This window comes from Parasteatoda tepidariorum, chromosome 2, assembly GCF_043381705.1.
Source record: "Parasteatoda tepidariorum isolate YZ-2023 chromosome 2, CAS_Ptep_4.0, whole genome shotgun sequence".
Lineage (NCBI taxonomy): Eukaryota > Metazoa > Arthropoda > Arachnida > Araneae > Theridiidae > Parasteatoda > Parasteatoda tepidariorum.
Window position 1 is genome coordinate 98259413 of NC_092205.1, and position 27633 is coordinate 98287045.

At 30.7% G+C, this 27633-nt stretch overlaps 1 protein-coding gene across 1 annotated transcript in view; it reads left to right on the plus strand.

Annotated features, from left to right (window-relative positions):
• The first annotated feature begins 2183 nt into the window (after positions 1-2183).
• LOC107445755 (transient receptor potential-gamma protein-like) overlaps positions 2184-27633 on the plus strand; it is a 93516-nt gene continuing 68066 nt past the window's right edge. The window contains exons 1-2 of the mRNA XM_021145790.3: positions 2184-2274; positions 25332-25485. Coding sequence (XP_021001449.2) covers positions 25340-25485 — 146 coding nt within the window. The 5' untranslated portion in view covers positions 2184-2274; positions 25332-25339. The remainder of the gene's footprint in view (positions 2275-25331; positions 25486-27633) is intronic.

Here is a 27633-nt window from a genome sequence, read left to right on the forward strand (position 1 = left end):
ATAATTAGACCAGGGACTATATATATATTGGTTTCCATTTTAATAAATTGAGTGAGAAACTCCGGATTTCGTCACCTGTCGCTACGTCTGTTTTATTCTAAATATATAAAACACGTGTACACTTTTATTTTTCTAGCGTCAATTAAAATTGAAAGCTTGGCAATGGAGTTTATTTACATCTGGCGTTTCTTTGATAACTGACGTACTTCATTAGGTATAATGACGATATTTCTGTCTATTTTGTTCCTTTCATTCGAAAATGATGAGCACCTTTTTCTGCGAACCGTTGGATGCTTTTCTCCAAACCTATTTTATTCTCTTGTTTCATTTAAAAGCAGAAAAATACCGATTATAACTTGTTTTGGTGTTAGGAGAATTTGTTGAACTAGTTGCAATTGAATCTATGGATATGAATATATTTAAGAAATTTCTTAAGGTATTAAAATACACTGTCGTAGAATAATGGAATAGACACTTTCATTTTTGAATTTTTTTTCTAATTTCTCAAGAAATATTTAAAGGATTATTTTTCAACTTCAGAGATGCTTAAGTATCATACTTATGAGATTTTTATACCCATGAAATTTTTCATACTTAATAAAATTTAAAGCTTTCAGAGGTTTGAAAGATCGACTATAAATTAAGGGAGGAAACAAGTATTTTTGAACACCCTATGCAAGAAAATCAAGCAATAAATTTGTAACTTGTTTCGATTACTTTAGTTGTTACTTTTAATAACAGCATAAAGTTTCCTAAAACCAGAGTAAAGAATTATGGAGATATGGACATTTTTATAAAAGATAATTTTTTTGCCTTGCGTTATTTCGTTATAACTTTATAGATATTCAATGGAATTAAACAAAATTTTTGGAGCAATTTAAGATTAAGTGCAAAATTGTCCATTTAAAACTTTAAAAAAAAATTTCGTTAAAAACTGCGTAATTTATGAACATTTAAGCTAGTTATTATATACTGCGTATACGTTGAAATTTTTAAAAAAAGTTTTTTCATCATCTTGTAGTGAATCGTATTTGACAACTAATAAAAAAATTGATTTTAATATCTTAATAATTTAAAAAGTTTGAAGCAATTTTCTAAGTAATTTTTGTACTTTACAAAAGAAAGCTCAAAACGATCAGTGGTTTATCACATATGTTATTTTTAATCATGAGATAAAATTTAATAACAAATATTATTACCTTACAATAATCGTCTGGAAACTATACTTTGAGGATATAGAAAAAGAAAACATACGCTTATCGGGGGGAGATCCCCACAGCGCCGGTCGGTCTTATTTTTAATAAATCATGTTAAAGTGCAACTTGAAATTTGTGCATAACCCCTTATCGTTTTGAGCTTTCTTTTAAAAAGTACAAAAGCTACTTTAATTATAAATAAATAAATAAATTTAAAAAAAAAAATTTTGTTGATAATTTACAAACAAAGCTTTTGAAATTTTCTAATATTTATTTTCTTTTACTATTATATACTAATATTTATTTTCTTTTTTTAAAACGGCAGGCACTAAACTTTCGTTCTTCACCTTGAAAGATGCTGGAAGTTTTGCTCATTTAACGTTACCCAATGGGTACTTGTGAACCTAAGTCACGAAATCTGCGAAACATTACCCACGCCACACTGCCACAAATACCCGTTTATAGGGTGAACCACATTCACACATCACACAACAGAGAGCAAACACGTAGAGAGAAACATCCGTGCCATGAGCGGGATTTGAACCCGCAACCTCACTACTAATATTACACATAACATTAATAAACACTTTTTTTATTTTAGATCCGACAAAAACAATTAAATGCGTAACAAAACAAATGGAAATAAATAAATGGAACAATTTTAAATAAATAAATACAAAAAAAATATATAAAAAAATAAATAAAAATGTTAAAAAAAATATATATATATATTTTATTCTGAATTTACTTAAAAACTGAAGGTTTTAAAATTTTCCATTTTATTTTATCATTTTTTAGTATTTTACACGAATAAACATTTTATTCGCTATGCTATTTTAAATAAATTTGTACTGATGTATTTTTTTTTGCCAAAAGAAACCATTTGAATGTTTTCTTCTTTTTTGTGTACTCATTTCCGATGTGATGAGAAGGGAAAGGCATGGATGATTCGCGGTCAGAGATGATCCCAGAGGGCGCTGCCGAACTGGACTCTAAGAGGCAGGATTTTATTTTTGCCATCTGCATCAGAGAGATGTTCATCCCGAGGATTATGTCGCATCTTTTATTCCACACTTTGGTGAGTCATTTTTGTTTTGTTTTTTTATTGCCACATGTCACTTTTTTAAGTGTCCTTTGTACCCGCTTGGGGGGTACAAAATGGCTCATTTTTACAGTTAGTCGAAGGCTGTAATTGTTCTTTATCAGAAGCACTTACTATGAAATAAATAATTTCGCATATTTTAGGAAATTATGCATTTATGAATACAGCATTATAAATAAAAGATTTTAAACAAATCATAAATGCAGAAAATAAATACTTCAAAATGTCATAAATTTAAAAAAAAATATTCTTAATCAAAAATGAGTAGTATTTGTTTAAATAAATAAAATCCGTTCGTTTAAAGAAAATATTTTTTTTTTGATTTTTTGCCAAGTTTTGTATCAGTTTATTTATCTTAGAATTTTTAAATGAAATGAAGTTTCTTTTTTTACATAATAATAATCTTTCTTTGGAGTATGGCACGATTTTTTATTTGTTATCATATGGTAGAATTTTTAAATAAGAAAGCTGAATAATTCTGCAATGTTCGTAATATGCAAAATTATAATGAAAATGTTCAATTATGCATGTTATAAATAAGTATCTAAAATTATATCAATAAAAGATTACTAAAAGAATAATAAATATTATAAAGAAATAATTTAAATTATCATAAGTGAAAAATATATACTTTTTGCAAAGTAAATAACCACTAAAACAAAATAAAAAATAATTAGCCAAAGTGCGTTGTAGTTTATTTCTTTTTGGAATTTAAAAATGAGCTACAGTATTCTTTCTATGCTTTTTCTTCCCTTTTATAAACTTTGTTTTGTAAAAAGAACGTAATTTATATTCGTTTCTATGTGATCGTGTGGTCTATATTTCGAGATGAAAGCTTGATGAGCTTTTTGAGCATAAAACATTTTTTTTTAATGGTATCTGATGTAAATAAAAATTCTTCGTGTAGTGTACAAGTACACTTTTTCTCAGGCATACGAATTCGAACCCCTAATTTCGATCACACGTGTGTACAGTCTCAGGCCAAATTATTCGACGCACTATAAGATTCTATGTAAAATTTCAAAAATCAGGTGATACTATACAACTTTATTGTTTTTACCCTACTGAAACCGGTTTGCACTTGTTTACGTTCGTATATTAATTGGTTAAATTCGACGATATGTAATATGAATTTGACGATAGGATAAATTAGACGATAGATTATATAAATAAAGAATATTTATTATATCAGGTATTATATTAGTATATTATAATAATTATATCAAATTATTACATGCATTGTTGTGTTTTAATAATGACATGTTTCACGAGTTTATAGGCAATACTTTTATGTTTAAACATACATGTAATGGGTTTTTATTCAGAAGATTTTTTATAAACTTCCTATTTGTATTTATTTTTAACGTATTATTGCATTGCAATGTTAACTAATTGATGCATGAGCGTAAACAAATGCAAACCGGTTTCATCCGATTAATAACAATAAAGCCGTATAGTATCACCTGATAACTATAATTTTACATAGAATTTTATAGTGAGTCTAATAATATTTACCAGAGACTTTAAATACAGAATGTCTATTTCATTATTATTATTTTTTCTTTTATGAAAAACTTTTATTCTTTATAAAATAGACATAAATGTGATTGCTTTATAAGCAAAGAATATAGATAATTTATAAGTATGAAATATATAAATTTAATTTATGATAAAGACAAACAAGTAGAAAAAAAATCAAGTAAAATAACCGTAGTGAATCATAAAGTCGTTTTTGATAATAAGGAAAAAAAAACATAATTCCGGTTAATAAAATCAAAATATACGGTACTTAAACCATTAATTTGATATTGTTTTCCGTTCATATTGTCACTTCTAGAAATACTGGATTTGAAAATTATAGTTCCAATTAAAACATATTTGATTAAAAAAATACAAAACTGAAAAGTAAATTTAACCAAATAAATAATTTTTATGCCATGCTGTTAGGTATCAAGTTTTTTCCATGTTTACCAAATTTTAATGCATGTTATAAAACAATTTTTTATTGTTAACTTTACCAAAATCAGTTCCAAACCACTTCGGAAAAAATTACCTTGATTTTTGGTGTTCTCGTAGAGCCAGAAACACGGTAATTTTTCCATATTTCGGTAGTTTTGCCGGTACTTTTTTTCGGAGTGTATACATAAATCAAAATAGCTTATAAGCATATGAATAAAGATAGTACGAAAATAAAGATAATTTATAAATATGAAATACGTAAATAAAGTTACTTTACGAGTATAGAAATTGTTAATAAATTAAGAAATGAAGATAGCTACCATTAAAGAATAAAGCAGGGGTCTGTCCAGACATTTTGTGAAAGGTCCGGTTTTCGTGAAATTATGAAAAAATTACTCACATTCTTTCAACCAGGGTCCGCTTTTATGAATTTGTGCAAATAGGGTCCGGTTATTGCAAAAAACTTTTTCCATGAGTTTTTAAATTGTAAATAGATGCAATATTATGCTCGGCACTGTAAAATTATAATAAAAAAAAATTAAATTTTCAAAAATAAACAGCAATTGCAGCTTCTAAACTATAGATGCAACATACAAATATTTGGTATTTAGCCTATACTGCTGAAACCAGAATATTCATTTCGGACGAATAATGGAAGAATCGTCTGCCGAAGACAAAACTTAATTCGTTTACATCCATCTTTCTTTTTTTCGGCCCTGGGAAGGACTTATTCGATTAGCAAAACAATAATGAAGTTAAACACATTTGTGAAGGGTCCGATTAAAAGAAAAATCATTTTGTGAAGGGTCCGTTTTTAAATAGAAATATTTTGTGAAGGGTCTGTTTTTATGAAAAGATAATTTGTGAAGGGTCCGTTAACGGACCTAAATTTCTTCTAAACAGACCCCTGTAAAAGATATTACACTTCCTTTGTTAAAAAAAAGTTTTAAAAAACTAAATAAACAAGGAAATTCTAAATAACACACAAGGGAAAATTAAAAGCGTTGAATTCACTTAATAATAGAAGCCTTAATAAATATTTGGGGTTATTATATGTTTTTTTTTTTCATTTTATTCTTTACGAGGGGGTTTCGCTCTCAGCTCTCTTATCCCCACCATTATTTCGTAATTCTTTTTGTTCAATGGCGTAAAACATTGTTGCATCAAAATGAAAAATTATTCTATTAAAAGCGCCACAATTCTTTTATTGCAATAACAGAGATTTGGTTCACTTATTTAGTTTTCGATTCTGATAAAATTTTAAATGAATCATTTTGATCATTTATCATTACAACTTCAGTCAAAAAATATTTTTAAAATTTAATGTATCATTTCATTTTGAATAGTTTCATGCCTTTCATGAATAATCCCTGACGTATCTTCACGTCAGGAGATATTTGGGCATATGTTATCGCTGAAGTGTAGAAATCAGTTTTTCTACTGATTGTTTACCTTTCGTAGCATATTCATACATGTTAATAAACTTTATTTAAATGTTAGGGTTTCGCTAAAGAAGTTTGATTGTTTAGGGCTCCATATCTGAAAGAAATGGGAACAGCTTACCTCCTAGATAATCTGCACATTGCTTACTAAGCAGGGTCCGACTTAGTCTAATTGGGGTCAGGGGCAAAAACTTCTTTGAGGGCCCCCTTCTGCTTCACTACTTCAATAATGAAGAATCTTTATGGAGGATTATGGAGAATCTTAATGAAGAATCTTTATGGAGGTATTTAAATTCTCACCTCATTATACATATATAGCAAGAAAATTGACTAAAATTTTTAAAAAGCTATTAAGTCCCCCCTTCCAATGGTCAGACGAAATATCGTTCTGTTCATTTTATTGATTTTCTGAGTTCATCATGCCGAATGCAGTTTTCTGATTGTTAACTTTGTCATCTAGCTTCGAAAAATTCATATCCTTGCTGACATTAGGGCGGAATTCAACTAAATTTTGGCAATGACGATGGCTCAATTAAGCCAATCAGAAGCCTGCATTTTGGTAAACATATCGCACTTTGTGATACACAAAAATACAGTCTTTTGATTGGCCAAATTTGTCCATCGTAATTGCGAAATTTACCTAAATTCCGCACTAGAAACCCATGGTTTTACGAAAAATAGATTTTTTGTGTTCATACGATAGATTAATGAAGAAGCTAACATAAAACTGACAGATTTTACACTGTACTGATATTTTGTTTAAAAAAAAGCTCATTAAAGAAAGAAACCTAAAATAAACTTTCAATTCGATGTGGGGCCCGAGGCAACTGCCCCGTATGCCCATGCCTTAGTCACTCTCTGCTACTAAGCCCTCGTTAAAGGTAATCCTTGCTGGAGCAACAACAGCGTTTCTGCATGCTTAAATTAACATAATATTATTTATTTATTTTTCGTTATTTAAAAAAAAATCAAGTTACTAAAATCAAATCATAAAAATATAGTCTAAGTCGGAGTCTAGTTAAAATTGGAATTGGGCTTTGTTAAATTTTGACATTTAAAATAACAGCTCCATCGCCCTCTTAAGACTAATGTACAGCTTATGTGGATAGCAAGTGTAAATGATTTTAGTCACAATGTGGAAAAAGTCAGGAGATAAACGGGGTTTAGTACTTAGTTCCGAAAAGCAAAGGATTAATTAGATAAACGCATTTACAGTTAGGGAGGGTTTTAATGATGAAGGATGAGACATAGATTGAAACACAGATTGTTTTAGAATGAAATTAAATCTCAGATGAGTAGATACTTTTCATTAGGAGTGTCTTGCAATCGACGTCATTAATAAAATTTTAAGAACTCTTGTTAAAATTGAACTCAAGCCAAAAACTATACACAATGGGGTAGCTAATTAATATTTGAGTAAGGAAGAAACAAAAACATTATTAAAATACAGCAAATAACTGTTTGGCGACATGAATAATCCTAAAACACTGAAGTATTGCTTCATAATTAAAGATGGAAAAAAGTCGACAGCGCGCAAAACTCATCAGAAGTGAATAAGGAAAATCAAACAGCTTAAAAAAACACTAAGGTCACAAAATAAATGAAAAATAAAATAAAGGTAAAAAAAAACAGAACTGGAAAAATCGCGGCGACCAAGGGGACGCATTCTTCATGCAATATGCTAAGAGGAGGGACTCATTCTATGATTCCTTAGCTGAATTTCGTACCACTCCTCCATAGTGCTTGGAAATACATCCTATTTCGATTTGTATTTCTCTGCTATCTTTGTTTTTTTAGTTCTGCTCTTCAACTTTATTTTCTACTTATTCGTTGGCCAATTTGGGTTTCCTTTCTTCAAAATTGCTTTGTTTACCTCATTCACGCCTGTCGAGTCTTGAAAATGGATGCCTATTTTTGAGCTCTCGAAATATCAAAATCTCTTAACAGTTTTGTTTACATGATCAAGCATAACTGTTGAAGGAGTCGGGATAAAAAAAAAAATATCAGAACCGGTTTGATTGTTTAATGAACTGTACAGTCCCTGGGCACATTATACGATTCTAGTTAAAATCTTAGTTATCAGGTGATACGGTACTGTTTTATTGTTTCAATGAAACCGAAACCGGTTTGCACTTGTTTACGTTCATGTATCAAATAGTTAAATTAGACGATATATAATGAAATTCGATGATTGGATACATTAGACAATATATTATATAAATATAAAATGATTATTATATCAAATATTATATTAATGTATTATAATAATTAGACCAAATTAGTAGACGCAGTGCAGTGTTTTAATACTTCCAAGTTTTGCACGAGTTTATAGGTTATACTTTTATATTTAAACATACAGGTAATGGGTTTTTATTCAGGAGAATTTTTACATACTTCCCATTTGTGTGTATTTTTAACGTATTGCATTACCATGTTAACCCATACGTAAGTAAGTGCAAACCGGTTTCAGTCGCGTAAAAATCAATATAGCTGTATAGTATCACTTGGTAATTAAGATTTTACATAGAATCTTATAGTGAGTCTAATAATTTGTCCAGGGACTAATCCCCTCTTACCTATGAATTTTTTCGGTAATAAAACTGGTTTTAATGCTTTTATCTTCATAGTGTTTGAGAGCACATTTGACAAAAAAAATTTACTTGTTTTAGATAGAAAAGTGCAATTAAAAAAAAAAACCATTCTTGTTCTTGCTCAGAATAAAATTTCATTTTCACTTCGAGAAAATAATTGTAAGATAATTTGTTCCGCGTGTGCTACCCAAAAGACATAACATTCGATTAGAAACACATCTCCGATCGCGTGACTGGAATACTACTTGGAAACGGGACCGGCAAATAAATGGACAATTTTACTTTCGGTTAGGGTTCGTATTCCATTGAGAAAAGCTTAAAAGAAGAGAGTTAAAAGCATGCACGAACTGAGCGCGTGATTGGATAAGGGAGAGATGGATATTCAGACGGGCAGAAAATATCATCATCTCTCGACCCATACTTCATGTCATGATAAAACTTAATGGAACAAGTTGTCATCAATTTTTTTTTCCTCGAGAGAGATGATAATTTCGTACCATATACATTCGTGACCTAATGAATGTCCAGGATGTAGAATAAAATAAAATAAAATAAACAGCTAAATGTCCCCCTCTAAAGTAATATCGATTCTTTCTAAGACACGTGTTATGTGTAGTAAAAGGAATTGTTCGGCTAGAGTAAAAAGTAAAGAGAGAAAGAGAAGAACAGGTTTTTTTTTCCGTCTCAGCTAATATATATCATACAGAGTGTTCCAAAAAGGGGGATTAATGGTTAATCATGAACGATGATGAACTTGAAGAAGAGTTTTCCGTAATGTTGGAACCAGAGCCGCGATGGCTCAGGAGATAGAGCTTTCGCTTTTCAATGTGGTGAACCGGGTTCGAATCCCAGCGATGATTGGTCGAGACGAATTCCGCATCCAGCTTGCACCGACCACAGAGCTGACGTGAAATATCCTGAATGGTAGACGAATTATCGATTAGAATAACCCTTGCCGTCAGGCTAACCATGGGTGGTTCTCGTAGTCTTCCTCTCCATGTAACCCTTCTTTAATGAACGATTTTTTTTAAACGAAATATCAGTACTGTGTAAAATCCGTCAGTTTTATGTTAGCTTCCTCATTAATCTATCGTATGAACACAATCTATATTTCGTTAATCCATGGCTTTCTAGGGGCAGAATTCAGCTAAATTTTCTCAATTGCGATGACCAATCAAAAGCCTGTATTTTTGCATATCGCAAAATGTGATATGTTTACAAAAATACAGACTTCTGATTGGTTTAATTGAGCCATCGACACTGTGTAAGATTAGCTGAATTCCGCCCTAATGTCAGCAAGGATATGAATTTTTCACAGCCAGATGACAAATTTAACAATCAGAAAACTGCTTTCGGCATGGCATGATGGACAAAGAATTGTCAGAATATCAATAAAATGGACAGAACAATATTTCGTCTGACCATTAGAGGGGGGGGGGTTATAGCTGTTTTAGGTTCTGGCCAATTTTCTTACTATCTCTAAGGAGGTGAAAAATTTAAATACCTCCACAAAGTTCGGTTCTTTATTACTGAAGATGAGGCCCGAAGAAGTTTTTGCCCCGGGGCCCCAATTAAGCTATGTCGGACCTTGCCTACATAGCCCAGTCGGCTAAAGACACTAAATATTCCAATTATTAAATAATTTCTATTACATATGCAAATCGGATTTACTGATTCTATTGGATAATGTTATCCCGCTAAGTTATTTTAAACAGCATTAATACATACCACCGTCGTCTCGGTTTGAGAGGACACATTTTCAAACTTTGCAAGGGATCAAACTCGTGGTATAAACTGCCCAGAAGAAGATAGAAACATACATTCCTAAAAAGAACGGATTTAAAATTCTCTTGATTGTGATCACTTCTAGTAAGGTTTTTCCCATTTAATTTAATTTCATAAAATAATTAAATTATGTATTTAGAAAAAAGTTATTGCAAGAAAAGGTATATTTACAAAAATTAAATAAATCACCTTTATAAGCATATCAATGTTTACAGCAGGTTTTATTCTATTTGTTCTTGCGCTAAGTTATAATTACGATTAGTAAATTAAAAGTACAAAACTGCAAAGTTGGCGAAAAAATGGGATTTTATCAAAAACTCAGTAGCAGTTAGAGTTCCCCCGCATACCGCCTTCACCACTCCAATGACTGTAACGAACTTGGTAAGAAATGTAAGATAATTTACGTGATTAGTTAAAGAAAACTTTTATTTATAATTTTGTATTATTAAAGATAACAGCGATTATTTTTTAAGCAGCAAAGTTTAAAAACTTAAATTAGACTAATAAAAGGGCAATTTAAAATAAAAAAGATAATGAATACAGAAACCTTGTTGAACACACCTTTTTTTATATAAAAAATGCATTTCCAAATTTTTTTCTTAATTTTAAAATTTTTTTGGCATAAGGTAAAAAGTACATTATAAGGTAAAAGTACATTGGTACATTATATAATACATTTTTCAAATAAATTATTTCAAATGCAGATTTAAAATTTATTTTTCTTCTAGGAGAGTTTAAGAAAAATATTAATATATTTCAAAATATTTATATTTTGAAAATTATATATGAAAATGTTTTTTTTTTATTAAAAACTTTTTTAATACATTTTTCATGCATATTGTTTTAAACATCTACACAAAATTTATCTTCTTTATATAACAGCATAGTTAACAAAATAAATTGGAAAGAGACCCCTAAATATATTTTTTTATGTTAAAAAATACGTATGACGCATTCAATCAGTTTATCGTCAAAACTTATATTGAAATCAATTGGCGCAATAAAGAATCGTTTCAAAGCAGTATTTGCCAAACATCTGAATCCCTTTCAGATTCAAGCTTCAAATCCGTTTTTTTTATTTGTTAAGCCAATTGTTTGCAAATTCAGACGAAAACTCATTAGGTTAATTCCTTAACCCTAATCGGAAATAATGTTCGAATGTTGATGGCAGCAGACATACAAACACACTCAACAAAATTAGAAAACACAATAGTGTTTTCTACTTCTTCCTTATGACACTGTTGGGAATTTTGCACTCGGTTCGAGGTTATTGAATGCTCCAAACCAACATCATGCATTCATCATTAAAGGAAACCATCTTGTATTTATTATGATTGCAATCCCTCCTCTTTCGATTTATTTCCATAAAGCAATGGATGACAACGCTTATGAATGGGATTTAGGCTTGGTTGTAAATTGACTGTTCAGCTTACGGGAGCGATATGGTCAGTTTTTTGAGATTAGATTTTTTGAAATTATTTGATTTTGATATTGGATTTATACAATACCTGTCCAAATTATAAGACGCAGTGTAGTTTTTTAATAATGACACGATTTGCACGAGTTTATAGGCAATACTTTTATATTTAAACGTACTTGTAATGGGTTTTTATTCAGGAGATTTTTTATATACTTCCTATTTGTATTTATTTTTAACGTATTGCATTACAATGTTAACCAATTAATACACGAATATAAACAAGTACAAACCGGTTTCAGTCATGTAAAAACAATAAAGCTGTATAGAGTATCACCTGATAATTAAGATTTTTACATAGAATCTTATAGTGCGTTCAATAATATGGCCCAGGTACTGCATGGTTTCATGTTAGGTAAAAAATTATGCAATTTGAACATTTTTGATTATTAATAAATAAAATACAAATTTAAAAATACTTTTTGCATTAAACTATCGTACTGAAAAGGAATTTTTTAATTATGCGTAATTTTTTTTAAAATTTGCTTTAATGGTTCTAGAACAGGTGTTTCCAACTTGCATGTGGCTGGGGGCCGCTATTAAAAGCACCAATCAAATGGCAGGGCATCTGAAATTAATTTTTTTCTTTTCCTCTCATGCGATATTCAATTCAAGGAATTTAAATAAAACAAGATATTCATTTCCTCTTTTATGCGTTTTAAAATTTACAAATGTAAATAATTTCGCCCAAAATGAGTGGTTTCAAAAAGTAAAATGTGAGAATTTCTTCGAGAAAAATTTCTGATGCGCACATGCTAAATTATATTCACAAAATACAGAAAAAAAACGAAATAAAAAAGAGCAACATAAACGATTATTTTTATATTTGAATAAATATTTTCTTGGATGCAAAACCTGAGAAATAAATTTTTTTGCACCGTGGGTATGATACAATTCACAGAAACGAAGAAATTAGGTTTTTTTAACGAGAAAAGTATTTTAAACCCATATAGATTTTTTACGAAAATTGTCCGCAAAAAAATGACAACTAATACATTTCAGTTCGCGGGCCGCAAAAAAAGGCTTCGCGGGTCGGATGCGACCNGTAGCCTTGTTATTTTAAACCCGATCCCGAAGACTAAGGAAACTCCTGGATCAAGTATCAGGAAAAATTTGACTTCGTGGAGGACTTTTTGATGAAATTAACCCGCATTTGCGTTACGTAGAGACGAAAACCACGAAAACACCCATGGTCAGCCTGACGACAAGGGAATTCTAATCTATAATCCGTCTACCACTGAGGATATTTTACATCAGCACCGTGGTTTTTGAGAGTTGGGTGAGGAATTCGTATCGACCAGCCATCACAGGGAATCGAACCCGGTTAATCTCATTGGATCTATCCCCTGAGCCACAACGGCTCAGCAAATATTTGTTAGCCTATTAGAAGTATACCTCTACCCCAGTAAACCAGTGAAACTGCGTGTCATTAAGTTAAAATCCGAGTATTAGATACAAAGTTGCTTACTGTTTTATTTTTATTTTGCTATTATTACTTTTTATGTTATTTTTTTTTTGTAAAATACTTGGCTTTTACATTGTAATTTTCAATATCTCTGGCAACTTTGTCCCCGCCCCCGTTACTCCTTCCCTTTTAACTTTCATATGAAATTTTAATGAACATTGCCTCCCGAATTATACATATTAGTACAAGCATGTAAGCTTAATTGTAATAATACAATTGGATAAATTTATGAAAAAAACAATGTTCCAGTTTGGGATTCTGTTTAATTATTTTTTTTTTTATTTTCTGAATCATTTTCTATTTAAAAGTATTTATGTTTTTAAAGGTTTTGTTTTTACTTTTTCGGGGAATTTTTAGGTTATCAAAATTTAAAATTCAGTCTTTACTCATGATTCTTCAAAAGGAAAAATAAAAAAATATATTATCCTTTTCTTTGCAAAAATTGTCACAAAAAAGTCAAATGGTGTTGTCAAATACAGGGTGTTTATGAAGTCCCGGACCCGTTTTGATGTTTAATAACTCATAAAATAATAAAGATGGTTTAAAATTAATAACATAATTGGCTAGACAGAATCAAAAAGTTTCATGACCCTTGTCAATGAACTTCCACGTGTGCCCCCTTTGTCGCACGGAGAATATCAAGTCGATAGTTAATTACAAGCCAGGTAGCGGCAAGCATGTCGGCATCCACCATAAAATCTGCGCTTTCTCTTGTGGTGTATGAATTCTTCTTAATATCTGCTCGAATAAAACATCACATAGAAAAGTACTACATAGAACAAACACATCAAAAGTAAACATAACATTGCAATAGTTGTCAAAAACAAAAGAGAGAAAAATGAAATTAATAAGCAGACGATATTTAGAAAAGTACAGATATTTAGACTGGAAAATTAAATTATCTGAAATTAACCACACGCGCAGACGATATTTACAAAAGTAAAGATATTCAAACTTGAAATGGAAAATATATGAGTTATTCAATCAATAAATGCCATAAGTTTGTTTATATCTTCATTATTTTATGAGTTATTAAACCTCAAAATGGGTCCGGGAATTTATAAACACCCTGTACTTTATAGAATATTATATACAGGATATCTGCTACAATTTAGATTTTCAAATTCATGACTTTCCATGACTAATTCCAAGAATTTTTCATGACTTAACGAAGTTACTATTTTCTCCGATAAAAACACACCATAATATAAAAAAACATTATAATAACATTAATTGAAATGATAGGTATAACCAAAACTGTTATACTCTGCACCGTCATACTTGTATTTATAGATTTTAAATCTAAAAAACAGTGTAAAGAAATAATTTTTTTTTTTTTTTGGTTAATGGCGGGCACTTGGGACTATGTAAAGAAAGAGTTGAAGCAATAAAATAGCTAGGAAAAAAATTCAAAAGCAAATAATTTTTTTTCTGTTTTTCTGCAGAATTATATTCTAAAGATACTTTTCTTGTTCATCGGAAAGGAAAGAAATACTCTTGATTTTCCTGTTCTCATTTCGGAATTTAAAAAAAAATTCACCAATGACTGACTTGCTTCAGCTAGAATTTTAAATTGATAAAATAAAAATAAAATAATAACAAAAATTCTGAAATCACAGAAGTTTTAAAGATAATTCGCTCTAGAAATGATGATTTTCCTTTCCTTTTATTGAAAGAACACCATAATTTTTAAAGAATATGATAAAAACATTTTATATTTAAATAAAATATGACTGCGAGTGGGGATTCTGTTACAAATTCAGATATTTGGGTCACATAAAATCAAAGGGGGATTTTATTTTAAAAACTTGACTTTTCGGAGACCTAAATTCATGATTCTTCTTTTAAAAAAATAGTTAAAATCATGACATTTCATGACAAATTTTGTTCAACCCCGAAATTCATGACTTTCCAGATGCGCAGATATGTATAAGACAAAACTATTTTAGTTAAAAAACAAATTTCTGTTGAAACTTCTTTTAAATTATTAATTCAATTTGTATTTAAAATCATTCACTCGATGTATAGATGTTCCACAATAAATTACGTAATTTTATTTATTAATTTCACTTCCGAATATTTTTTTAAAACATATGAATTCTTATTTATTCATTTATTATTTTTATAGCGCTAACTAGACGTTTTTTTAAATCGTAATTCCGCAATTTCGATAATTCTCCTAGCTTAAGGTTTAAATATTTATTACTACGGATTCTAAATATTTATGATCTGCTGTTTAGTTTGACGTTTTTATGGAGGAAATAACTATAAAAAATGCTCATAATCTCTTAATAGTAAATACCTTTTTTAGCAAAAATCTTATCCTGAATCTTTTAAAAAAAATGCTTAATGCACAAAATGGACTCTAGCAATTTATAAACTAAAATTATTTAATGAAAATTATCGCGAAAATAAAAAACCTGTCTTTTAGAACACATTGGCGAACGCAGTCTCAAAACCGCCTTATCCAAGAACGAGATTTTTGTAGTGGCTCTTAGAAAAATATAATTTAATCCATTTTTCCTTAAAATTGTTAGCTCAGTTTTAAAACGCGTGCAAATACGTACGTTCTCAACATCAAAGCGAAGATATTTTTGCTATTGCATCAAAGACTGACATTTTTAAATATGTTTGAAAATCCTATTTTATAACGTAAAACTGAGTTCTTTTTGTATCACAATTCAGCTATTTTAAGGATGTTTTTATTAAACTTCTGCAAGTTTGAAGAACTTTTTTGCATACTTCGAAGTAATTAAAAGGGTTTTGGTCGTTATGACTCTTAATGCATCCTCGCTAAAAGCGGATGAAGATAAACGTTGAGGGTAAAATATTGATTAATTTTAAATACATATTTACTCACGATATTTCATAACTGTCACTGTACAGCCGACCCAATTTTTTTGGGTTTACGACTACTAATGTTTAACTCCGAATTGTCCTTGTAATTTTGAACTCAATCCAGTCAAAATTACAAGGCTTCGGAGTCTCAAATTCGCCTTCGTGGGGGACTTTTTGATGGAACAACCCGCATTAGCGTTACATGGAGACGAAAACCACGAAAACCTCCCACGGTTGGCCTGATGGCAAGGGACCTCTAATCCATAATCCTTATATCACTGAGGATACTTTACGTCAGCATTGTAGTCGGTGCAAACTGGATGCGAAATTCGTATCGAGCAACCATTGCCTGGATTCGAACCCGGTCTCATTGGAAGACGAATGCTCTATAACGTGAGCCATCACATCTCTACTTCACGATCTTGCCATAAATGAGTATAGTCTGGATTTTGTAAAATTTACAAACTAATTTTAACCACTTGAAACTTGCTATTTATTATACATCGAATTTATTTCTAAAAATAACTTTATAACAACGTGGTGCAGTGTGTGAATGAAATTAAAATGTGGCATGCAAATATTTCTGTCGCAGTAATCTCATATGCTTCAAAAAACGTCGTTTGCAGCACCATCTATGAAAGGACATAATAACGAATTTTGAAACTTAATAAAAGAATTTTTATTTTGTTTCTTAAACTCAAAGCAGCAGAACCGTACATTTATACAATCGACCGTTTTTCTTTTATTGATTTTTCAAATAGTTAGTCATTTTTGGGTATCTCGGGATTTTATAATGCTTTTTTCGTACATAAAATAATTCCTTTTCAGAAAATAATTTTTTTGTGTTCGTAAACTTGGTTAATACGTAATATAAGGGTTATGATCACGAACTGCTAAGATTAAGATTACTTGATTTTATTTCACTCCTACTAAAAAAATAGGATTTTTTTAGTTCCACCTTTTTGATTATTGTCCTTCAATTGAATTAATAAAATATTTATTATCAAATAAAGTAAAATTCTTCAACTTTTAATGCATTCAAAAGAATAAAACACATTTCATTATTCATTCCTGTACGTTTCCTTTTGCATTAGTTATCTTCTTAACTATTATAGATTGAGGCTGACATACAGAATTATATTTTCGAAATAAAATTTTATGGATCTTGCCCAAACGATCTTTAAAACATCCATTCTCCTATTTGAGGGTTTGGAATGTACCATCAGCATGTCAAAATTAATATTTGCTGGAGGGATTGGAATTTTTATCCTTCATCGATTGGTAGAAAGCTAACTCGATTAATAACGTAAAAAGAGGGGGTAAAAAAATTCTTTAAGACCGAAACTACAACTTAATACTATATAGAGGAACGATTCCAAATATGAGAAACTCTTCCTAAAATTAAGATTAGAACATAACAAAAATGATGTCCGTTGTTATTATATTTTATTTTATAACCGTCCTTGGACAGTTGACCCAATTTTTGGGTTTACGACAACTAATGTTCAACGCCGTAACCTTGTAATTTGGAACCCAATTCAGAAGACAAGGGAATTCCTGGATCATGTATTGGGAGAAATTTGCCTTCGTGGAGGACTTCTTTTTATGGAACTAACCCGCATTTGCGTTGCATAGAGAGGAAGACCACGAGAACCTCCCACAGCTAGCCTGACGGCAAGGGGACTCTAACCGTCTACCACAGAGGATATTTCACCTCAGCACTGCGGTCGGTGCAAGCTGGATGCGGATTCGCATCAACCAGCCATCGCCGGGACTCGAACCCGGTTCACTTCATTGGAAAGCGAACGCTCTATCCCATGAACCATTGCGGCTCTTATTATTATAATATTTAATGTAAATGGGTTAAAATCATTAAAAATCGGCTCACTGTTTATTTTAGATTATTAATACTTGTATATTCCCATATAGCAAAAATTCTTCCGTAGTAGCTCCCACGGAGGAATCGCTCACCCTCCCCCGGAGATCCCGACTTTTCCAGAATTCCTCCCGCGGAGCNTTTGGTGAGAATTAAATTCTAGTCAAGCACATCTAGCGCATGCGCAATTGCTCAGCCGGTTGCACGCACAGACATAAGTAATTATGATGCTCCTACGGAATAACCAGGGAGAAAAATCCATTGGATTGATTTCTAACGGATGACCGGTGGAGGAATATCCGTAGGCGATGTTTCCGAAGGACTTCCTACGTATCGTTATCCGTAGGAATGTTAGAATGGAATTTCCCTCGGCGTTCCTTTATTTATCCGCCTCTTCCTTCGGAAGAAAGGGACGCATTTGGGAGGTCCTAGGGAATGTTTTCGGAAGATGAGTGCTATATGGGTTATATCTGACGTACAGTGCGCAAAAAAATAAACGTACCAGCCTGAATAACTTTTGATCTAAAGATTGGATCTTCAAGCTCTACAATTAAATTTTAAAGGAGGGACTTTAAATATGCCAATTAATATGCAGACAATATTTTAAGTAACGAAATCAGACACAAAAATATTCTTTCTCTGAATAAACATACCTTTTTTTCAATGGTATCGAATTTCTAATTCTCTAAATACAGAGGGAAGCCGCAATCTGGGAATTAGGAGCTCTACAGTTTGGTGTGAAGAACGATCCAAAGTTTTGACCCCTTAATGTTGATTTCATCTTTTGTATATTTCACCATATCTTGAGAACTTTTTAAGCGAATTGAAAACTTTTTGCACGCAATTATGAAATTTGGTTTTCCAAAGATAATTCCATACAAGCACAACTTTTAGTAAATATTTATTATTTTATTTAATAATAGTAAAAAAAAACTTTGAATTGTAAACTATATAATTTTTGCATCATTTTTAAAAATGTAATTTTACAGGGCGAAATACAAAATTTGTACAAAATTGATCAAATAGTTCCTTAGAAATCGATTTTTAAATATGCGACTTTTTTAAAATTTGATTTCTGAGAAACTAGTTGCTCAAATTTTATGTTATCTTTTTTAAATTTTATAATCATGAAAATGATGTAAAAATTATATACTTCACAATTAAAAAAAACTTTTCAACTATTCTTAAATAAAATAATAAGAACAATAAATATTTACCCAAAGTTATTGTTTGCATGGAACTATCTTAAGATGAACGAATTTTGTATTTGTTTACAATTTTTTTTAATAAGTTTAAAAAGTTCTTGAAATACGGCGAAATACGAAAAAAAAAATTACAATAAGTGATCCAAACTTTGGATCGTTTTCCTAACCTAACTATGGAATCCAGATTTCCCAAATTGCGGCTACCCTCTATAATTTAGGGGTGTCGGATTTCGTAACTTAAAATATTGTCTGTAATAATTAATGTCCCTCTAGTAAATCATGAAGATTGAGTCCTACTACGTGAATATCCGATCATTAGATCAGAAGTTATTCAGAGCTGTTCTTTCTATGCACACTGTACATGTGACCGATATAAATCATTAAGAATTGGCTCAATTTGCAAAACCATGAATAATGCAGTGTTATCTTAAAAATTATAAATGTAAATGTAATGTTTTTGGTTAACAAGTCTTTCGTCTTTGGTTTGGTGTCTCTGGTTAAATCATTTATAATTTTGACTATAGATAATTTTATAATATAAAAAAAAGAAAAATAATTAATCACTCGCATTTGCAAATAATTATGCACTTCAAAGATGAGCACAACAAAAGAAATGTTTTTAAACAACATCTGTGCTAGCACTACAGCCAATATATGGCCTTTGTTTTCTTACTGTCGTATTTCACGTGTATTTTCAAATGTTCTTGGTCAAGTCCACCATTTGATTTTCTTCGGCTACAGGAGGGGTGCCGTGTTTTAGGAAACTCTTGCAAATTAGGAATCTTCTCTCGCTTCGCTTAAAAATTAGTTGATTAAAATATGTTATTTTGGTTAAACCATGCAAAATTGTAAATTTTGAGTAGTTTTCCAGCCTTTTTTGGACCACCACTAATGTCCACTTTGCAAAATAAAGATTTTTCAACGCCTCCCCCCCCCTTGTAGTTATTCTTTTCTATTATATTAAGGTTGTTTGTTATATCGAGGAATAAAAATTAGAGATTTCAATCAAAAATGTTTACTCCCAAAATTCTTTATTAATCACCTTAAAAATAGCAAAATGTTGCTACTAATAAAATCTTATAAGAACCCCTTACAAAAAATATGGTATTTTTGAGGTTGAAAGATATAAAAAACACACTTGGGGTACAAAATGAAGTTATATTTTGTACCAAAAATAACCCTCAATTAATAAACCTCAATTTCACCCTCATTTACACCTCGCAAAATCCTCATATATAACTAAAAAAAAATTTCAGTTTAGATCGGGTGAAATTATTCACACCTCAAATATAGGTATTTGCTTGTAGAAAAAAAAGCGTAGAAAAAAAATCCATACAGCTCATAAACAACCTTCCTAAGCTAGTTGTGCTAAAGTAGAGTTCCCTCAACTTCAAAGCAAACTCAAGATTGAATAAAACAGTTCCATACACTTTGATTACATCATCTTGGGAGGTAGATATTTTAAGGTTGTCTTTTAAATAAGATATTTTAGATATTTTAGGTAGATATTTTAAGGTTGTCTCGGATAAACCTCAAATCAACCTTCACACCTCATATAAACCTCCCAAAATACCTTAAACTTTAGTAAATATATCATTTTAAAATCATTATACCAGTTATATATATTATGCCCGTTATATGTGATGCCTATTATTTGAAACCTTTACAAAAGCGTACGTATTTTCTTTCATAGAAAGTTTATCTATGAAAATGTAATGTTACAATTGTCTAGTAATAATTAAAACACCATCTAATGTAAATTGCTTATTTCAAATAAAGTAAAAATACAAAGCTGAAAAAAAAGTAAGTATAATTAAATGTAAACAGATTCTTTCATATTTTGTAAAATACAAAACCCGATTTTGCGATAGTTATTTCAAGGTTGGTACAAATGCTCAAAATAAATTAAAGCACAAATTATGTGACTCATAAACTATTTTAAATTGCGTTATCTTATCTTTTATAAAAAAAATTTAAGCAAAAAAAGAATAAAACAATAATTTAATATGGATATTTAGCTTGGCGTAATTTTACAAGATTGTCAATATCGAGGTAAAATTCTAAAAAGCAATATTAAATCTCATCATCTAGTTATATGCAATCGGTTTTTGATTTAAATTAGCTTATCAGGTTTTTGTACAGAATCCCGTCTGTACAAAATAAGCTGCAAAAACAAATAAGAATGTTTCTGGTTTCCATAATTCAGGGTACATGATAGCTACTTCTTTTAGTAATCAAAGCGCTTGAATTTTCAAAATATTATTATTGACATTACAAAATTTATTGATCACGCATTTAATTTTATTACTGACGATAAAATTTATTTTAGAATGATATATTTTTGAACTGTTTACTTATTTCCTTAACACTTATCGATATATCTTCACATCGATATATCTCCGCCTCGCATATGGTATTAAATTTGGTGTCGCTCTTGTGCGAGTCCGAAATCTATGATAAATATTCTCTGTAAATTTATGTATTCATTGCTTTTGGCTATGAATATCGACATCTTGTCTATACCGAAGGTAAACATTGAAAAAAAATGAATACCATTTGTATAACTATCACTATGCATGCTATATATCTCCAGTTTAACACTAGATTGCCCAAGGAAGTCATTTTGACTGCTTTTTCATTTGCAAAAAACGTACAAATAATAATGAATAAATTACTTTTTTTTCCAAGTGAAGTAAATTTTTTTATTNTAACCATGAACAGTAATAGCATTTAATAGTTATTTCAAGGTTGGTACAAATGCTCAAAATAAATTAAAGCACAAATTATGTGACTCATAAACTATTTTAAATTGTGTTATCTTATCTGTTAAAAAAATTTTTAAGCAGAAAAAGAATAAAACAATAATTTAATATGGATATTGAGCTTGGTGCAATTTTACAATCAATATCGAGGTAAAATTTTAAAAAGCAATTTTAAATCTCATCATCTAGTTATATGCAATCGGTTTTTGATTTAAATTAGCTTATCAGTTTTTTGTACAGAATCCCGTCTAAACAAAATAAGCTGCAAAAACAAATAAGAATGTCACTGGTTTCCATAATTCAGGGTACATAATAGCTACTTCTTTTTGTAATCAAAGCGCTTGAATTTTCAAAATTTTATTATTGACATTACAAAATTTATTGATCAAGCATTTAATTTAATTACTGACGATAAAATTTATTTCAGAATGATCAAAAGAGAGGTTTTGTATATTTTTGAACTGTTTACTTATTTCCTTAACACTTATCGATATATCTTCACATCGATATATCTCCGCCTCGCATATGGTATTAAATTTGGTGTCGCTCTTGTGCGAGTCCGAAATCTATGATAAATATTCTCTGTAAATTTATGTATTCATTGCTTTTGGCTATGAATATCGACATCTTGTCTATACCGAAGGTAAACATTGAAAAAAAATGAATACCATTTGTATAACTATCACTATGCATGCTATATATCTCCAGTTTAACACTAGATTGCCCAAGGAAGTCATTTTGACTGCTTTTTCATTTGCAAAAAACGTACAAATAATAATGAATAAATTACTTTTTTTTCCAAGTGAAGTAAATTTTTTTATTGTTAATATTTACTAATAATTTGTTATATAACTGCAAATAATATCAAAAGTATTAAAAATTAATTAGACAAATTTCTTTACACATTAGTTATTCTTTCACAATGCAGTAATTTTTACTGCTTTTGGGCAATTTAGGTATTAACTCTTTCTAGTGTTAAATATTCACTAAACAAAGCAAACACAAAGCCTCGCAATTTATTCTGATTCAGCTATCGCCCCCCTAGCCTCAGGCACCCCCTGAGGACCGTAACATCCACGCTGGGAACCAAGGATTTAATCTAAATTTTCCAAGCAGGCGTCTTGAATTTCAGTAATGGATTTAAATTTATATTTCTCCCTGAGTAATTCATTTTCATAAAATTAAGAGATGAAATGCTTTTAGAAGAAACCGGTTAATTACATTTATATTAACTTTTTTGTACTTTTGTTCATGTAATTAAACGATATATAAATTCACCTATCATGCCATAGAAAAAAAATTAACTGATTATATGGTGTTTGGTTTATTCTATACTTCTTAATTTGTAACATTCCTCTACACAGGTGGTGCTAATTAAAAATATTAATTAGAGCAATTCCAATTGTTTCTTTTTGTTGTTTTATTAAAGAAACAATGGAAAATATTAAAATCACTGACTATAAGTATTAATTCTATCGTGAAATGCAATAGTACTTTCATAATTTCATCGCAATTCTTGGTTATTCTTGAACAGTATAATCTTAGAAAAAAGAATTACACTAACAGAATGGAATAAAGAACTATATTAACAGACTAACTACTGAATAAAGCTGTAAATTATAGTGTTAATTTAATCATATCAACTGTGTATTATAAAAGTGATGGACGGTATTTAAGTTCAAGGATTTAAAATACCCGATATTTTCTAAATTTCAACAGTACTTTTAAAATTCCATCTGAATATAATCGATAGTTGTTGAAAACATAGAAAAAGTTATTTTCGAATAAAACCGATTAAAGTTATAATTATTAAGTATTACTTGAATCATTACGGTTGTTCTTTTTCTCTATATTTATTGCAGAGGGAGAAGATATTAAAATTCAATAACATAGTGTTCTGTAAAAGATATTCAACTACTTATAAATTCCTTTAATGCCTTTTTAATTCAAGATGAATTCTCCCGGTTGTTATCGAACAACGATACGAAGAAAAACTGGTTATTGAGACACACATTTTGAATGAAACTATATATTTTGTTTTAATTTATTATAGGTAAAATAGTATGTATTGCAGCATTATTGAATAATCTGTTCCTTAAAATCTGCCGTCTTTTTGTACTAAATGGAAAAGTGAAAAGGATTTAATTAACCTAACTTGCTTCCGGCTCATTGCCTATATACATTTAGGCTCATTGGAAAATATATTATGCATTGATCACTTCATAACTTTTTACACGTCTATAACTAAAGCCTTTAACTAACGTGCCCTTATAGCCTTTTTATAGTTCGTTCACCAGGAGTTGGCACTTGGCTCCGCCTTCATCACGTGGTATAGGACGATACTATTTGGGAGAAGGTAGCGAGCAATCCTGAACAAGATTGCTATTTGGCGATCGTATGGCAAAAATATTTATTTCGCCAAATTTATGAGCATTTTTTTGATTATTTCACAAATTTGATGATATTTCGCCCCTTTTTCATAGTATTTTTCTCTTTTGAGTAAATAGCCTTTTTGAGACATTTTCTTTGGGAAACAGCAGTTTTTAAATTTAAAATATATTTAATCAGTCAGAGAAATGAAAGGTATAATAGCAGATGATAAAGTGAAGTAAGTGACTGAAAGAAAAGTCACTATTCGTGTTTGGGGCGCATTAAAGGTAGTCTCAATTTCAAGCGCGGAGATGTTTCTCTTCTTACTCCCGTTCTGAAATGAACTCTGCGTCCAAGGAGGTGGAGACAAGTGCCAACTCCTGGTGAACGAACTATAATTCAAGATGAATTCTCCCTGTAGATATTGTAGAACGTTACGTAGAAAAATGGTTATCGGTATACATGTTAAGTTTAAGCATATTTCTATTTTTTCCTTTTATTTTATTATAGGAGAAATTGTATATATCGTAGGCTTATGAAATAATCCATTTTCTATAAACATCCGTCATTTTGTAATAAATAGAAAAGTTCACAGGATTTAATAAGCCGTTTCTTTCCGGCCTATTGCTGTTTACCCTTTTTTTAACATTAACATTAAGGTTGATTGGGAAACATATCAGTCATTGGTCAATTAGCCTGATTTATTTCAGACAATTTGCCCAGAGTATTGAAGGCTAATTTTATGACCTATGTTAACCAGCTGACCCAATTCTGAGCTTACCACTATCAATGTTCAACTTCTTAGAATTGTAATTTTGACCCAACTCAGAAGACTGATGAATAAGAAATGGTGAGGAAAACCACGAAAACCTCAAACGGTTTTCCCGACGGCAAGTGGATTCTAACTCATGATCACACGTCAGCATTATAATCGGTGCGAGTCGAAGCGGAATTCGTATGTACCAGCCACCGCTGTTATTTGAACCTGGGTCACCTCACTGGGTCGCATGCTCCATTAACTGAGACACCGCAGCTCAGGGAAAGTTAATTGGTAAAGATTTACTGGAATGAGTCTAAGCACATTCAGTCTGAGTGAATAATTCTTAGCACATTTCTTTACTAGCCTAGGTAGATTGTAATAAGCATAAAAATTATCGTGTAGATTAGAAAGTACCGAAGATTGTGGCATAGTGCTAGGAGCAGATTTTTTCAGTTTATGACATGTATTTCTAATGGATCCTTCATGATGTTTAATTCTTTCAGCGGTAGTGATGGATGTCCAAGAGGATGGATGTCCGGAGGAGGACCCCATCCTTATACCACCTCCCCTTCCTCATCGGACTCACGCACAACTTACTCAAGAAGAGAAGAAATTTCTTCTATCGGTCGAAAGAGGAGATCTCGCCACTGTCAGAAGGTGAGTCCCGATGCTTTTTCTTACCTAAGATATCGATTACGATGATTTTAAACTACAAGTATCGATATTAGTTGCAATGCATTATTACAATCGAAATGGTCACAGGATGTTCCGTAATGACCATCCTTAATTTATTCTTAATAATAGTACTTTTTTATATAATGTTTATCTAATGCCCACCTGGAGGATGACCTTTCGTCATACAGACATATGAAGGGCAGATTTGTTGGCCACTCTTTCAGGGGCACCATATTAGGTATGCCTACGTTGCTCCCACAGTAGGGACAGAGAAGGAAAGAACACCCATGCCTTGCCCGGGAAGGTGACTCTAACTCATGATCCACTAAGATACCACTAAGGATATTTTACGACAGCACTGTGGTCAGTGCGAGCCGGATGCTGAATTTGTATCGACCAGCCACCGCTGGGACTCGAACCCGGTTCATTGGGAGGCGAATGCTGTATCCCACTGATCCACCAATAATTATATTCTTGCTAAAAATGAGATTTCCCCACCGTAAGAGGTTTCTAGGTCAACAATCTTCATAATAATAATAATTGGTACTCTTTCCCGCCCAATACTGAGCTCATGGGAAGTCATCACATTAGAGTTCCTAAGATGGAACCCAACGTTCTCTAGAGACACGCACGGTCGAAGGACTTGACAATGTCCCTGACCTCACGATTATTAGCAAACTCAAAATAATGCAAAACACAAAAAGAAAGTTTTAAACAAAACATCATTCGAGTTGTAAAATTCGAGTGGAAAATATCAAATAACCATGAACAGTAATGGAATGTAAAAACATAAAATAAAAATCTTTACAGAAAGGAAAACCATCACATCACAACTAAAACTGAGTAAAAAATCAATAACAAGAGATAATTGGCAAAAGTTACTTAGTAAAATGCAGCCTCGTTTCATTAAAAGTGAAGAGTTATGTTAAAGCAATAGTTGAAAATTAAACTCATCGGTGAAAACGTCGAAAGTTAAAATTGGAAAAAAAAAAAGTTGAACGAGGTTTTAAAAGTATGTTGTTACCCGTATGAATAGTATAGGTTTCATCATCAGGGTTAAGATCGTCTTCCAAAGTTTCCTTTGCCTAGTTTTTTAATAATTCTTTTTTGTAGCAGTGCTAATTCAAAGGCTTTCGTTTTTATTATGCTCAAAGTGTTGATCACGAAGTGTTTCCTACCTAAGACAGTAGAGAATAAATAGTGAGTGTCAATTATGATGATCATAAGATAGTAAATATTTGGATCGGTGGATGAGTCGTTCGAATTCAAAACAAACCTTGGTTATAGGGGGTTAATTAATAAACCACAACAGTTTCCTTACATCACTGCTGTTCTGTTAATTTTTGGTTCTCGAGTTGTTAACGCATGAGGATATTAAACCTCATATAACATTGTAAACTACAGTCCCTGGCCTAATTATTAGACGTATTATTAGATTCTATGTAAAATATTAATCATACAGCTTTTTTTGCGCGACTGAAACTCGTCTGCACTTGCTTACGTTAGTGTATCTATTGGTTAAATTCGACAATTAGATAAATTAGACGATATATTATATAAATATAGAATATTTATTATATCAGGTATTATATTATTATATTATAATAATTAGACCAAATTATGAGACGCACTGTACTTTCTTAATAATTATTACATGATTTGCACGAGTTTGTATTTTATCTCATTTATATTTAAACATAATGGGTTTTTATTCAGGAGATTTTTATATACTTCCTATTTGTATTTATTTTTAACATATTGCATTACAATGTTAACCAATGGATACAAGAACGTAAACAAGTGCAAACCGGTCTCATCCCAGTAAAAACAATAAAGTTGTATGGTATTATCTGATAACTAAAATTTTACATCGAATCTTGTAGTGCGTCTAGTAATTGTTACAGTTTTTAAGCAGTTTTTAAGAACAGGAATAATGCAAAATGGTTTGTTGATTGCATTGAAATAATTGTAATTTCTGAAATATTTGACTCGCTTGGCAAATTTTATTTCAATGACATTAGTAATCAAAAATTTAAAATATAAGAAAGAAGAGAATTCAGGGAAACCTAAGAGTAAATCATGCAGCTTTAAATAGTGAAATTTTACATTCACAATATAAAAAATATATGA